At 43.5% G+C, this 15,932-nt stretch overlaps 1 protein-coding gene across 1 annotated transcript in view; it reads left to right on the top strand.

Annotated features, from left to right (window-relative positions):
* The first annotated feature begins 2,216 nt into the window (after positions 1-2,216).
* Positions 2,217-15,932, top strand: part of FARSB (phenylalanyl-tRNA synthetase subunit beta) — a 73,897-nt gene continuing 60,181 nt past the window's right edge. The window contains exons 1-5 of the mRNA XM_070773016.1: positions 2,217-2,325; positions 8,190-8,245; positions 12,277-12,431; positions 14,934-15,003; positions 15,562-15,677. Coding sequence (XP_070629117.1) covers positions 2,268-2,325; positions 8,190-8,245; positions 12,277-12,431; positions 14,934-15,003; positions 15,562-15,677 — 455 coding nt within the window. The 5' untranslated portion in view covers positions 2,217-2,267. The remainder of the gene's footprint in view (positions 2,326-8,189; positions 8,246-12,276; positions 12,432-14,933; positions 15,004-15,561; positions 15,678-15,932) is intronic.

Below are 15,932 nucleotides of genomic sequence, written 5' to 3'. Positions count from 1 at the left end.
TGATAGATCTGAGAGGCAGAAGTCCAAAAGTCCAAAATTCTGAGGGGCAGAATTCCAGGTTCACTGGGCCCAAATTAAAGTGTCTAGAGACATTCCAGGGCTGCTCCTGAAGGCTAGGGGAGAAGCCTTACTCATCTCTTCCATTTCTGGTGGTTCCTGGCATTCCCTGGATTGTGGCTGTATCCCTCTGATCTCGTCCCCCATGGTTACGCTGCTTCCTCTCTTCTGTTTTTCTTAAATCTTCCTCTAACTTCTTCATGGAGCCCTGCCCCAAGGCCACAGGTGCCAGGCCTTTCATCAAGGCCACTGAAGTGGAGCCCAGAACCAAGGTCACCTCTGGAACTGACTAAGCCCCTTTGTGGGGCTGCCCAGGTGGTGCTAGTGGTAAAGAACACGCCTGCCGACTCAGGAGACATAGCAGACTTGGGTTCACTCTCTGAGTTGGAAAGATCCCCTGGAGGAGGGCATAGCAACCCACTCCAGTATTCTTCCCTGGAGAATCCCATGGACAGAGCAACCTGGTGGGCTACAGTCTATATGGTTCCACACGTTTGGACATGACTTAAGTGACTTAGCATGCAAGCCCCTTTGTAACCCTTACCTAAAGCCTCCTCCCTGGCCACCAATCACCACCAACAAGCTTCCTGATCCCATTTTAGGCAAAAATGCCCACCCCAGTGCTCACCCTATAGCACTCTGACCAATCACCTAATGTCACCCTTCCAGCAGGAATTCTGTCTTGAGGCTATAAAAATTGGCTACTAACCCAGGGAAAGCATCCGCTCTCCCTTGAGCAGGGATGCTGTAGCTGTTCTAACAGCCCCCAGTCCACTGTGCTAGCAGCGCCCTCATTATCTCCGCTCCTATTCTCAAGAAACTCCCTTCTAAAATACTGTGTCTGGAAATTCTTTTCCAACCGGCACTCAGACTGCCTAGACTTTCCTCTTATAATAATACATGTGATTGTATTTAGGGCCTATTCTTATAATCCTGGATAGGCTCTGCATCTCGAAAATCTTAACTATCTAAAAAGACTGTTTCCAATTAAGGTAACATTTACAGGTTCCAGGCATTAGGGCCTGGAACATTCCATGGCTGTTCTGCTGCCGATTACACTGAATGTTGTTAGAAGGAGATCTGCCAAAGCCAGCAAAGGACTGAGCACAGCATCTGCCAATAGAAACCCAGTACATGTCAGTCTGTTTCCGCTTTTAAAAAATGGTTTCTAAGGAAGCCTCCCTAATACGGCTGCGATAAAGTCCAAAGCACAGCTAGAACACGTAGTAGGGTGTAAGAGATTAGTTTTTTGGTTTTAGTTCAGTCGCTCAGTCGTGTCCGACTCTTTGCGACCCCATGGACTGCAGCACGCCAGGCCTTCCTGTCTATCACCAACTCCCGGAGTTTACTCAAACTCATGCCCATTGAGTCGGTGATGCCATCCAACCATCTCATCCTCTGTCGTCCCCTTCTCCTCCCGCCTTCAATCTTTCACAGCATCAGGGTCTAAAGAATGAGATAAAAGCAGAAACGCTAACAGTTTGGCTCCCGCTACTTGGGTTTGCACATCACGCAGTCCTGGCTGCCTGCTAATAAGCGTCAGTTGTGTCTGACTGTGCGACCCCACGGACTGTAGCCGGCCAGGCTCCTCTGTCCATGGGATTCTCCAGACAAGAATACTGGAGAGGGTTTCCGCGCCCTCGTCCAGAGGATCTTCCCCACCCAGGGATGAAATCCAAGTCTCTTAGCTCTCTTGCACTGGCAGGAGGGCTCTTTATCCCTAGCGCCACCTGGAGCTGCCTAAGACCTCGCCTTCTCACAGTCTCACTCCCTCCCAAGAGACGTCTCTATCTCTAGGTCCCGCCTTCTCTAGGTCCCGCCTTCTCTAGGTCCCGCCTTCTCTAGGTCCCGCCTCCTCCACGCACTCGCCCCGCCTTCGCCCCGCCCACCTAGCTGGCCGTCCTCCTTCCGTAGTGTTGAAGGCGTGAGGACCTTCGCGGGCTGTTCATCTTACTGCCTATCAAACCCTCGCCCATTCTATCCAAGTATGTCACCTTTTTCGGCCTCCAGTTTATTCTCCCAACGAATTAGATTTAATGAGCTTCATGGTGGCGACTCACCTGCTTTCAAATGAAAATCGAGAGGAGGAACTGTGAGAATTAGACGGGCAATATTTAAGACAGCCCGCACGGAAGGTTCGGGTCCTACACACAGGCCGGTCGCCGAGCCTGGGCCCGCGCTCCGCGCAGGCGCAGTGGGCAGGACTCACCATGCCGACTGTCAGCGTGAAGCGAGATCTGCTCTTCCGAGCCCTGGGCCGGACCTACAGTGAGTGCGCGTCCCGTAGCCTGTGCTCTGCGCCTCTCCTCGGAGGCTGGGACCCTCTTGCAAAAAGGCGTTGTGGCCACGTTTATGCTGCGCGCAGGTTTTGGCCTCGCGTTCGGGGTCCAGCTAGGGTAGGCCAACCGCGGATGTAGCCTCTGGGAACAGTTTGCCGCGGGTGTCAGGGCAGCACCCGCACGTGCTGGGCTCGCAGTGTCATTCATTCACGGGTGTCTTACGGAGCGCCTCCGGCGTACCTGATGCCAGGGGGTAGAACAGGAATGAAGCTCCGGATGGCATTCCAAGTGTAGCCAGTGGAGTGCAAGAAGAGCGCTCTGGGAACTCCCATTTGTGAGCAGGAGCAGGAGGCACAGCCTGCTTTCCTTCCTAGTTTTATTTTATTCACGTTTACCTAACGCCGGTTATGTGCCATGTATTGTTCTTGGCGTTTGGGGAATACAGCGGTGCACAGGGCGCCTAAAGTCCACCACGTTCACATTTCTGATGAAAGGGGCAGATAATAAAACCAGCTTAGTAACTGATGCTGGTTTGGATAATGTTAAATGCTAGCAGGGAAACAAAAAAGATACTGTGTCTGGAAAAACGTTAATTAGGTGGTAGCATGTGGTCTCAGAGAAGGCAATGGCACCCCACTCCAGTACTCTTGCCTGGAAAATTCCATGGACGGAGGAGCCTTGTGGGCTGCAGTCCATGGGGTCGCTAAGAGTCGGACACGACTGAGCGACTTCACTTTTCACTTTTCCCTTTCATGCATTGGAGAAGGAAATGGCAACCCACTCCAGTGTTCTTGCCTGGAGAATCCCAGGGACGGGGGAGCCTGGTGGGCTGCCGTCTATGGGGTCACGCAGAGTTGGACACGACTGAAGTGACTTAGCAGCAGCAGCACCATCATCTGATGTTTTATTCTCTAGCTATCCTCTCCCTTTTCTTCATATTGAGAGATATTAGGTAAACTTGATTATTCATAAATATCTGTTGACTGCTGGCTCATTAAAGTTTCACTCAGGAAGATTGATGTTGGTGTACTTCAGACAGTTCAGGAATAATACTCATTATTATTTTATATTTCACGTGTTCTTAATCTTTTAAATGTTAATTAAATTAAGGTCAGATTCTGTACCACTAAGCCATCAGGGAATCCCTCAAGCTGCTTTTATTCTATTCATTTTGCTCTTCTGGGGCAGTTTTCTCTCCTTAGTCCATCTTTTTTTATCGCCTTTCTGTTAAGATGTTTTCTTCTTGCCACTCGTTTTCTTGTTAACTGATTTGTTTTCACTGTTCTTCAATTCTGGGCCTGTCCTGCCTTGGTGTAATTGCTTGCAATGCTGCCAGAGCCACTTCTGTATATCATATAAACCCCAAAGATGTAGTTACTTAGGGGGGTCATTTTGTTAGAGGGAATCATTAAACATGATTTATTGTTGGTTCTTCCTTGCATTTAAGTGGTGAAATAGAGCTGAAAGGAATAAAACAAATTGTATGATAATTAGGACCCAATAAAGGATTCAGTATATTTTAATGAGTCCAAACAATTTTGTCAGTAACCATTTAGTTATCTATAGATAATCCTCACACTTAGCACCTTAAAACAATGGTCATTTGGTGTATGTTTCTGAGGCTCAAGGATTGGGGAGTGACTTAGCTGAGTGGTTCTGACTTTCACCTGGTTGTAGTAAAGGTGTCAGGTCTATACTCATCTCAAGGTCTAATGGGCTGGAGAGTCTTAATTCCAAGTTCACTCAAGTGCTTGTTGGCAGACAGTAGTTCCTTGCTGAGTTTTGGTCAGAGGTTTCAGTGCTTCCCACCTTGACCTCTCCATAGGACTGCTTGCAACATGGTGACTCGTTTGTCCCAGAGTGAGAGGTCCAGGAGAGCAGATAGTCAAGAGAGAGCTCACGATAGAAGCCACAGTTTTTCCTAACGTATCAGAGGTGATATACCATCCCTGGCCATATTCTCTGGGTCACAGAGACCAATTCTGGCACTGTGCAGCTGGAGACTGCAAAGGATGTTGGTACCAGAAGACCAGAGGCAAGTGTTCTTGGAGGCCAGCTTGGGACCTGACTAGTACCGTCTGTCCTGTGGCCCCCAATGATTCATGTTCCTCCCACATGCAACGTATACTCCCTCCCAAAGCCCCAAGAAGTGTCATCGCATTACAGCAGCAGCTCACAACCCAGTCTCTTCATCTAAATCAGGTCCAGTTGCGGACGAGGCTCTTCAGTGTAGTTCCCTAAGTACAGCTCCTCGAGTATAATTACTCTTGACCCGAGAGACTAAAGAGACAGGTTATCTGCTCCACCTGCACCTAACATACAGTGGTAAGACAGGCCTAGGACGTTGTTCTTCAAAAGATAAGATTGGAGACACAAAGGACTTACTGGTCTATGGTAGTTCTGAAATTGAGCTGGTAAATGTTGGAGATTCTTGATTAGAACTTCAGGCCTGGGATCTTTGTCCTTGGTTCTGCTCCACCCTCTAGTCTCTTGGTTCTACCCTCCGGATGATGCTCTTTACTTTATTTTTTTGGTGAAAAGAAAGCACTCTTTACAGCTGATTGGTTTTCTCAGTCTTCTTCCCACTAACAGCTTTTGGGTATTCATTTCTTCCCGTCTCTGTCCCTTTTAGCTCCAGCTTGCAATGTTTGTGCATATGTATTTCTTTAAAAAGAAAAAAAAAAAAACTCTGGATCTTCAGTCAGTTTTGTTGGTTTCCACTTCCTTGGTCAAAAGCCACAGCACTCACGGATCTCTGAAATAAGCTGTTCTGTACCTTGGGCCTCTGCTGACACAGTGCTCTTATTTAAACTCAGTTGGGAGACTGAATAAATTTGTGAGGCACATCCTTCATTTCTTGATCCATAGTGCCTTTTGTCTGAGTGAACAGTGTTTTTGATTTTGCTGAGTCTCAAGAGTTTACAGTCACACCCTTGATTTCATCTTTAGACCATGTCTCCCTGGCGATGCTCTGGATTTGCTCTTTGCTCAGAAGTCATTTTTTAATCTTAGCATTTGTTGTATCTGAGGAGACTGAAAAATTTTAAAACCATCAAGTCCCAGCTCCTTTTTGTTTGCTAGTCTTCATCTCTTCTCTCACATTATAAACCACTGTGTCAGCACTGGATGGAAAGCTTAGTTAATATCACCCTGTTGAGTGGGTACATTTTCTTCAGTCCTGGTAACTGTCAGCAATAGTGTTGCTAAGCTTTGCCTCTACATGAAAAGGATACTGGGTCTGTCAGTTTCCAGTAACACTTCCTCACTTTCCTCCATGTCCTTACCTGCCTCCTTGTCGGAGACTGAGGCTTCAAATAACAGCTTTGTCAGGCACTTGAGGTTTTGTTTACGCTGTCAAAGCCCACCTCCTGACTCCAGAGCCTTTCTTGCGTTTTGTTTTGTTACGGCAGCACTCCACTTCCAGGGACCGAAGTCTATGTTAGTTATTTACTGCTACATCACTGATTACACCAGTATTTAGGAGGCTAAAATGACAAGGCTTTATTATTTCGCAGTTTCTGAGAGAGGAATCGAGGGAGGAGCTGCGGAGCTGGGAGAGCTGGCCGTGGGTCTCCTACCAGGTTGCAGGCAAGCTGTCAGCTGGGTGTGCAGTCATCTCAGAGCTGGGCTGGGCTGGACAGTGTGCTTCGGGTTCGTCCATGTGGTCGTCTGAGACCTCAGTTAATAGGGTGCGAGCACCAGGAGGAGGGCTCGATGGGGGCCTCTGTCACCTCCTGCCCTAGTTAATGACACTCGCCACCTACACGTTCACCCCACCAGGGACCTGGGAGCCATCCTAGGCACCTCCTGCTCACTCACTCTTCCCGCCTCCCAGTCAGCCTTTGCGCCTTACAGATTCTACCTTCCGCATTTCTCACATTCTTCCTTCTCCCTCACTCACTGCTGCTGCTTTAATGAATTCCTCACTGTCTCACTTGTTTGCAGTAGATTCTCTGCTCCAGTTCGTCTGCCACCCTGCCACCATTCTTTTTTGTTGTTGTTGTTTTGGCTGCACCATGCAGCACGAGGGATCTTAGTTCCCTGACCAGGGATTGAACCTGGTCCCCTGCATTGGGATCACATTCTTAACCACTGGGGATGCCAGGGAAGTCCCCTGCCACCATTCTTTAAAGGAGGGGTCCCCAACCTCTGGGATCTAATGCCTGATTTTCTGAGGTGGCGCTGATGTAATAAAAAGAGAAATAAAGTACATGATAGACGTAATGTGCTTGAATCATCCCCCAGGTCTGTGGAAAAATTGTCTTCCACTAAACCGGTCCCTGGAGCCAAAAAGGTTGGATACCACTGCTCTAAAGTGCAGATCTGACCATGCTGTTGCCCAGCTGGAAGTCCTGCAGTGTAACTCCCCGTCGCCTCAGGCAGGACGGGGGGCAAATCCCTTGGCATCAGGAGCTGACTTCTCTCTACTTCTTCCATTGTATCTCTTCCTGACATGAGCCTCATGCAGCATTCATAGGGAACGTGCCAGATTTCTCATGCTGTTGTCTCACTCCCCACGGTCCCTGCCTAATGGACTCCTTTCTGTGAAGTTTTTTACTGACCCTCAGTTGATGACTTCCTTTGTGCCAGCTCTGTACCTTGCACTTAACATACCTGCATTTACATATCTGGTTTGTTTGCTGGAGTAGGAAGTAGTTATGGCAGGAATTGTGTTTTATTTATCTTTGTAGCCCTGGCACCTAATATAGTGCCAACTCATAGAAGATGCGCAGTAAATGTTAACTTGAATTGAACTTCAATGTCAGGATCAGAAATCTTAAGACCAGCTTAACACTAGAATATACTGGTAATGATGGTTTGTGTTCCATTCTTCGTAACATGAAAACCCTGACAATGCTGTGTATCAGGTAGCAAAGCGAAGTAAGATATGATTTAAAAGTAAGGAAGAGAACTATTAATGATTGCAGACCTACTGTGTTTCAGGATACTAGGTGAAGCCCATTATCTGCATGAATGCATTTAAATCTTTCCAACAGTTGCGTGCATGGCTGTAAAATACTACTTTATGAGGCATAGGAATCAGAAAGTTTCCGTAAGGTGCCAAGCTCTCAGGACTAGTGGAACAGTCAGAAATTGAACTCAGATTGAGCTGGCTCCAAAGCCAGCTGTCAGGCCACCTCAGAGAATTTGAAATGATAGCAGTTATATGACGTGATTCTATTGTGTTGGATCTGTGATTTGGACCCACTTTACATTAGATCCCTGCTTGCAAATTGTTTTTCTTCCAAGTAAGTGTAAGAAGGATGGCATAGATGTCTTCAAAATAATTTCAGAGTAAAAGCTTCTAGCATTTTACTGTTAAATATGACGTTCTGGTCACCCCACTCCAGTACTCTTGGCTGGACAATCCCGTGGAAGGAGCCTGGTGGGCTGCAGTCCATGGGGTCGCTAGGAGTCGGACATGACTGAGCAACTTCACTTTCACTTTTCACTTTACTGCATTGGAGAAGGAAATGGCAACCCACTCCAGTGTTCTCGCCTGGAGAATCCCAGGGACGGGGGAGCCTGGTGGGCTGCCGTCTATGGGGTCGCACAGAGTCAGACATGACTGAAGCAACTTAGCAGCAAGTGTAAGCTCCCCATGCTTACAATCAGGTAATCTGATTCTATAGCTGATATTAGTTAGATGAATCAGCCCTTTATTTAATAGTTTTGTTTTTCTTTCTTTAAAAATTGTTTTTGATCAAGCTTTTTTTGTTTTTAAATGGTGATATCTGATGCCTGATAATCTAGTATGTTCGGTGTAAGACAGTTAAAAAGATGCAGTTTTTATGTGCTATTTGCATTTGTACTGAACAGATTAAAATTTGTAATCTCTTTTTTTCCCCCTAGCTGACGAAGAATTTGATGAACTGTGCTTTGAATTTGGACTGGAACTTGATGAAATTGTATGTATTAGATACTTCTTTAATATTCTGTATCTAAGTTCATTACATTTTATCTTTGATGCCTTATGGTTAGACTAAGAGGAAACATTTGTGGGCCCTGGTGGTTTCTGTGTTCTCTGTGTTATGAGACTAAGCTCTGATTCCAAGTTGTTGCTTTATGTAAAATCTCCACAGGGGTTCATGCCTTTACTTGGACGCAGTCCTGTCGAGGCATCAGGAAGGGGTCTGGGAGCAATGGAAACTGAGCTTCAGCCGACTTGCTGTCTCCTTGGCCTCTGGCCCCTCCTCCTCCATTTCCTCTGAGCCCCATCCCACCTTCCTCCCATGCCTGTTCCGGTGTTAATTCATTCTTCATTTATTACTCTACACATTGATCTTGTAAAATGATCTCCTGCCTTTTGAAGAATTGCTTGTAAAAATGATTTTGAAACATTTTCCTGGTCTTTGAATTGTACACTGATTAAAATGTTTAAAAAATAGCTTTATTTACCAAATAGATAACTAATATTGATTATGTATTAGAAGCACTGTGCTTGTAAATAAAAAGATAATATTTCTTGGTAATTAGTGTTATTTTTTCCCCCAAGCCTTCTTAATCTGTTCAGTGTATAAAACACTATAAGGTTAAAAAAGCCTTCAGACTGACAAAAACCTGTGTTGTCTTGTCTTAGTTTTCCTGCTGCTGCTTTACTAATGTTACAAAAAAGAATTTTTTTAATGTTAATGAGCATCTATATGCTCGAGAAGTCAGCTGAGATTTCTATAGTATATGTTAATTTTATTAGAATTCAAAATTATGTTTGAGGTTTTGTAATATCTAAGCATTGGACTGAAGGTCAGAAAAAATGAAGTAATAGTTTGAGCTACCACATTTACTAGCTGTGGAACCAGGGACATTACATTGCCTTTCTGGGCCTATTTTTCATCTGTAAATAAGGAGTTTACATGTATGATCCTTTCAGGGATCCCTGTAGATCCCACTGGGCTTCCCTGGTGGCTCGGACAGTAAAGAGTCTGCCTGCAATGCAGGAGACCCAGGTTCGATCCCTGGGTCAGGACGATCCTCTGACCTGGAGAAGAAATGGCAGCCCATTCCAGTATTCTTGCCTGGAGAATCCCATGGACAGAGGAGCCTGGCAGGCTACAGTCCATGGGGTCGCAAAGAGGTGGACATGTCTGAGGGACTAACACTTTAACTTTCGCTTATCGTAGATCCCTCTGGCTCTGAAGTTTCTGTGGTTATTGATTTCCATAACATTTTTGTTAGCACTGATAAACTGCATTGATCACAGTCATCACCTGTGATCTTTGTATGAACTGAGATACTGAAAATGGGAGAAGGCTTAGGCAGCCATGTCTTTTTTGTAAAGGATCTCTAGTTACATTTTCTCCCCTCCTTTATATGGGGTCCTGCCTGAAATCCAGCACCCCTATGAAGTGACTCATCTTTCTTCACTAAAACATTAGCAATTTTGTTGACCCCTTTGATGGAACTCAGTTTAAATTCTAATTTTTCCTGCCTCTTCTCATATCCTCCCCCGTCCCTTCCCCATTTCTTTTCTCCTCTTCCTCTCCTGACCCCTTCTCTTCCCCTTGCTCTTTATCCTCTTTTTTTTTATTTTTTTGTTTCTTTAAAAAAAAAAAAAAAACTTATTTTTTCATTTTAGTTCAGTTGCTCAGTCGTATCTGACTCTTTGCAACCCCATGAACTGCAGCATGCCAGGCCTCCCTGTCCATCACCAACTCCTGGAGTTTACCCAAACTCATGTCCATTGAATCGGTGATGCTATCCAACCATCTCATCCTCTGTTGTCCCCTTCTCCTCCTGCCCTCAATCTTTCCCAGCATCAAGGTCTTTTCAAATGAGTCAGCCCTTCATATCAGGTGGCCAAAGTATTGGAGTTTCAGCTTCAACATCAGTCTTTCCAATGAACTGGTCTCCCTTAGGATGGAGTGATTGGATCTCCTTGCAGTCCAAGGGACTCTCATGAGTCTTCTCCAACACCACAGTTCAAAAGCATCAATTCTTCTGTTCTCAACTTTCTTTGTAGTCCAACTCTCACTTCCATTCATGGCTACTGGAAAAACCATAGCCTTGACTAGACGGACCTTTGTTGGCAAAGTAATGTCTCTGCTTTTCAATATGCTGTCTAGGTTGGTCATAACTTTCCTTCCAAGGAGGAAGTGTCTTTTAATTTCATGGCTGCCATCACCATCTGCAGTGATTTTGGAGCCCAGAAAAATAAAGTCAGCCACAGTTTCTCCATCTATTTGCCATGAAGTGATGGGACTGGATGCCATGATCTTTGTTTTCTGAATGTTGAGCTGTAAGCCAACCTTTTCACTCTCCTCTTTCACTTTCATCAAAAGGCTCTTTAGTTCCTCTTCACTTTCTGCCATAAGGGTGGTGTCATCTGCATATCTGAGGTTATTGATATTTCTCCCGGCAATCTTGATTCCAGCTTGTGCTTCTTCCAGCCCAGCGTTTCTCATGATGTACTCTGCATATAAGTTAAATAAGCAAGGATAATTGTTTTACAATATTGTGTTGATTTCTGCCATACATCAACATTCTTTTTTTATTTTTAAATTTTCCCTAATTTTCACAGTATGCCTACTGAGTTTGAGATGGCCAGTGAAGGTGTTCCTTGGAGCCCACAGTCAAAAAGCACTATGAGCCCTGGGCGGTTCCAGCCTCCTGTGGACTCTGTGATTCCTCAGGTGTAACTCAGGTGCATAGTACTCATTGAGGAAAGTGAATTCTTCAGCATGCTATACAAGTGTAGATTATACTTCTTTGGGAAGTAATCTGAACTGCTTATCTTGTGGCAGTGGGAGAGCCCCATGTAAAACAAAATACATCATATATTTTGATAGGAGTGCATCAGTTATTTTAGCAGATGATTTGTGATAGAAATAGCAGGAGTTCCAGTTAAGTGGGGATAACTAGTGGGTAACATTAACAGTTGGAGTATGACTTCTAAGGAATTTGATTGGAAATAAGTATATAGGTATTTTCCTGCCATGGTAAATGTAGAGAACAGAATTTAACTTCTTGGCAATGATTGTTTTTAAGAAAATCTCTACAGTGTGGTGATTGAGATATTCTAAGCTTTTTACTTCTGCACTGAATTTATTCTAGTGGTATTTCTTCCCCTTTCTCCCTCGTTTGTTTTTGCTCTTGCTGCTTTGTACCCTTTACTGTCCTTAGACCTCTTCCCATTGTACCTGTGAGTGAGTGAGTGAGTGAAAGTCACTCAGTCGTGTCCAGCTCTTTGCGACCCCATGGACTATACACTTATAATTCCTTCTGATTTACACCACAGCTTCTGATGATCCCTTAAAATGTTTTTGTTTGCTTTTATAGTATTATTCTCATTTTCATGTTGCTTCTAGTCTTGGGTGCCCATAGGATTTAGCTTTTAGAGTCATTATCTTGTAAAAAGTTGCATATCTTTTCATTTTTTTTTCTTTTTTCTTTCTCTCTCTCTCTCTTTTTGTTTCTTGTTTCGTGGGGTCTTAGTTCCCTGACCAGGGATTGAACCCAGGCCCTCAGCAGTGAAAGTGTGGCGACCTAACCTCTGGACCGCCAGGGAATTCCCAAAATAGCTTTTATTTGGTGAATTTCCTTAACTTTGTCTCATTGACACTTTCGTTATTGCTGCTCCTTGGTTCTTATTGTGTTCTCCTTGGTATTTTCATTTTCTTTTAGATCAAGGATGGGCAAACATTTTCTGCCAAATAGCAACCTTTTGAAAGCTACATAGAGTCTCTGTCACAACTCAGCTGTTGCAGTATGGAAATGACAACAGATGAAATGTAAATGAATAGGCCTGACAGTGTTTCAGTAGAACTTTATTTACAAAAACAAGTAGTAGGCAAAGTTTAGCCCTCGCCTTGCTTTAGACAGCTTTCTGCTGCTCTGGAAAGAACATGAACAGTGTAGTTACTTCTTTATAGGACTGATAATGACTTTTTCGAAAAAAATTTAGATTTATTTAGTTTTGTTTTAATTTTTGGGTTTGTTTTAGACATCTGAAAAGGAAATTATAAGTAAGGAACAAGGTAATGAAAAGGCCCATGGGGCCTCTGATGTTGTTCTCTACAAAATTGACGTCCCTGCCAATAGATATGACCTGCTGTGTCTGGAAGGATTGGTTCGAGGACTTCAAGTCTTCAAAGAAAGGTAAGGGAGTATATTCATTAAACCCGTGGCTAAGTGGGATTTCTTTTTTCTTTGCCTGTCACTGTCAACAACCCTGTTTAAGTTTCTGGAAAAAAGCTTGTTGGACAGATCCACAGCTTTGGGTCTGCATGGAGAGCTGACTGGAGCCTGTAGATGTAGCCATTTGAAAGTTGAAAAAAAGAGTCATAGTCTTTGTTTTGGGGAGCATGTTTTAAAACTGGAGTGGTTAATGATTTTATGGCTTCTTTAACAACTCTTTAGTGGGTTCATGTGAGTTCCTTCAGTAATCCAGTTGGAATAGATAGTTTATGGGGTTGGTTAAAGGTTGGGAGAAAAGCAGAAGGGTGCAACTTTATATGCTGTTTTCTTAAGAATTCTGAGGAAGCTCAGAAATGGAGCTTCCTGACTGGAAAACTGAAGATCTCGTGACGGCTGTGGGCAAGTTAATCGACTTCTTTAGTTTCAGGCTTGTAATTTATAATGAAGAATGTTTTCAAGTCCCCTTCCGACTCTTCATGTAATACATATAGAAAATGATGAATATGTAAAGTGAAAAAAAGGTGAAACAGTAAAGCTATCAAAAATAATTATAAAGAACAGACTGTTGGACTCTGTGGGAAAAGGTGAGGGCGGGATGATTTGAGAGAATAGCATTGAAACATGTATACTATCATATGTGAAATAGATTGCCAGTCGAGATTTGATGTATGAGGCAGGGTGCTCAGGGCTGGTGCAGTGGGATGACCCTGAGGGATGGGATGGGGAGGGAGGTGGGAGGGAGGGTCAGGATGGGGAACACATGTACACCCATGGCTGATTCATGTATGTCAGAAACCTCCACAATATTGTAAAGTAATTAGCCTCCAATTAAAATTAAATAAATAATGGACATGGAAAAAATTATTATTTTTTCATTACTTACCCATTATCTTGTCAGATGCAAAAGAATATGAGCCTCAGGCTGATAGGCTGCTGCTGCTGCTAAGTCACTTCAGTCGTGTCCGACTCTGTGTGACCCCATAGATGGCAGCCCACCAGGCTCCCCCATCCCTGGGATTCTCCAGGCAAGAGTACTGGAGTGGGTTGCCATTTCCTTCTCCAATCAGGCTGATAGGCTAGACTTTGAAACTATGAGGCCGTCAGATGAGAGACAGGTGTTGGTGAAAGGGTGATAATAAGGCATTTGGTTAATAAGATGGTTAAAATTTGAGGGTTGACCCAGTTGCTTCTCTGCATGACAATCAGATGTTTATTTTATTTTTTATTCTTTGGTTGCTTTGGGTCTTCGTTGCTGTTCACAGGCTTTCCTCTAGTACTCTCTAGTTGTGGTATGTGGGCTTCTCATTGTGGTGGCTTTTCATGAGATGAGGGTTTGATCTTTGGGTTGGGAAGATATCCTGGAGAAGGAAATGGCAACCCATTCCAATATTCTTATCTGGGAAATCCCATGGACAGAGGAGTCTGGTGGGCTACAGTTCTTAGGTCGCAAGAGTCAGACAGGACTTACCGACTAAACCACCACCGCCATCTCTCGTTGTAGAGCACAGGCATACGGGCTTCAGAAGTTGCAGCACGTGGGCTCAGGAGTTGTGGCCCATGGGCTGAATTGCACCAAGGCATGTGGAATCTTCCCAGATCAGGGATCGAACCCATGTCTCCGCTGCATTGGCAGGCAGATTCTTATCCACTATACCACCAGGGAAGTCCAGATGTTTATATTTTTAGGGTCAGGGATAGTCTCCTTACATTGTGTTTCCCAAACCTGCCTGATAGCAATTTAACAGGCACCTCATATGATTTTTATGATGAGAGAAAATTAGGAAAATGACTTAAAACCTTTGCTACCCGAAGTGTGGACCAGGGACCAGCATCTGTAACACCTGGGAGCCTATAAGAACTGCAGAATCTGCTTCTACCCAAGACCTCTTGAATCAGAATATATGCTTTAACAAATTCACCAGTTGATTGTAGGCACCTTGAGGTTTGAAAAGCACTGTTAAAACAATGGTTCCCACCCTTGCCTGATATAACAATCACCTGAACTATGCCTTCAGAATGTACCATTTACCAGGCCTTTCTCTTGAATAGCCTGATTCATTAGGTCCAGGTGGGGCCAGACCATCTGTGTTTGTAAGACGCTCTGTTTTTCTGAGAAGTTCAAACTCTCATGGTTGGAATAAAACTTAAAGGTTATTTAATCCAGCCCCTCAGCTGATGTTTAAATGCCTCCATACACTTTGCTTAATTAAAGGTTTTCTAGTCTCCTGAGACTCCAGTGATGGTAATATGCATTACCACAAGGCATCATAGCCCATTTTTAAACAACTAGAAATGTCAGAATATTTGTTAGGATTTTATTTTTAAATACTCAGCCCAAATTTGATTTGCTATAACTTTAACCCATTGTCCTACTTCTGTGCATTTTGTATACTTTCTATACACAGAAGAAATTAGTTTCAAATGTTTTGACTAGTAATGAACACATTTATTTTAATATTTTAGGATAAAGACTCCGATGTATAAACGGGTAATGCCTAAAGGAGAAATCCAGAAGTTGATCATCACAGAAGAGGTAATAAGGATCAATTCTTATTTTTCGTTTAAAAACATCCCTTGTGTGTATATCTCTCTAAGGTGGGACAGAGCTGACCCTTCTGCCAAATGTAGTTTTCTTTGATCATTGTATATTTAGCCTCTAGCTCTGAAAAACTGTCATTTTGTTTTTACCAAAAAGTGAAAGGAGACAGCATCTGTTTTCTGTGAATTATTTTGGAAAATAACATCCAAATGTTTGCTTAAAATACTTTTAAGGTAATTATTTAAATTGTGGTGTGTTAATAACATTTAGAAAAAAAATCTCTTGGGGGAAGGCTGTTTTGGTAGAAATACCAAAAGCAAACTACTTGAGCAAACTACTTGAAAGGTTAATTTTTTTAATCAACAATTCAGTAAATTTTCAGATATCTTGCTGAAATGTAAATTCCATGAGGACAGTGACTTCCTCTCCTGTCACCACTGTATTTTATTGTTGATTGAATGAAAATTTGTGACAGCTGACTTTCTATTACAAGATGTTATTACAAAGAAAAGCCTTCATATTTACCATCTCTACTGATAAAATGAATTTCAGACAGCTAAAATACGCCCGTACGCTGTTGCAGCGGTTCTCCGAAACATAAAGTTTACAAAAGATAGATATGACAGCTTCATTGAACTTCAGGAGAAATTACATCAGAACATTTGCAGGTTTGTGAATGTATCTCTTTCTTGCTTGCTTCTCCCTCTTTCTCCTCCTTCCCTCCCCTTCTCTCTTCCTCTTTTCCTCCCTCTTTCCTTTCTTCCCCCTACCCCCGCAGACTTTTAAAACATTTTTTTCTAAAATAAGAATATGTGAGAATAACAAGAAAGTTTAATGAAATTTAAATTTAAGTAAGTTTAAATTTGGGGGTTTCCGTGTGGCTCAGATGGTAAAGAATCTACCTGCAATGTGAGAGACTTCAG

Source organism: Bos indicus, chromosome 2, assembly GCF_029378745.1.
Source record: "Bos indicus isolate NIAB-ARS_2022 breed Sahiwal x Tharparkar chromosome 2, NIAB-ARS_B.indTharparkar_mat_pri_1.0, whole genome shotgun sequence".
Lineage (NCBI taxonomy): Eukaryota > Metazoa > Chordata > Mammalia > Artiodactyla > Bovidae > Bos > Bos indicus.
This window is presented reverse-complemented; position numbering and strand designations above follow the sequence as displayed.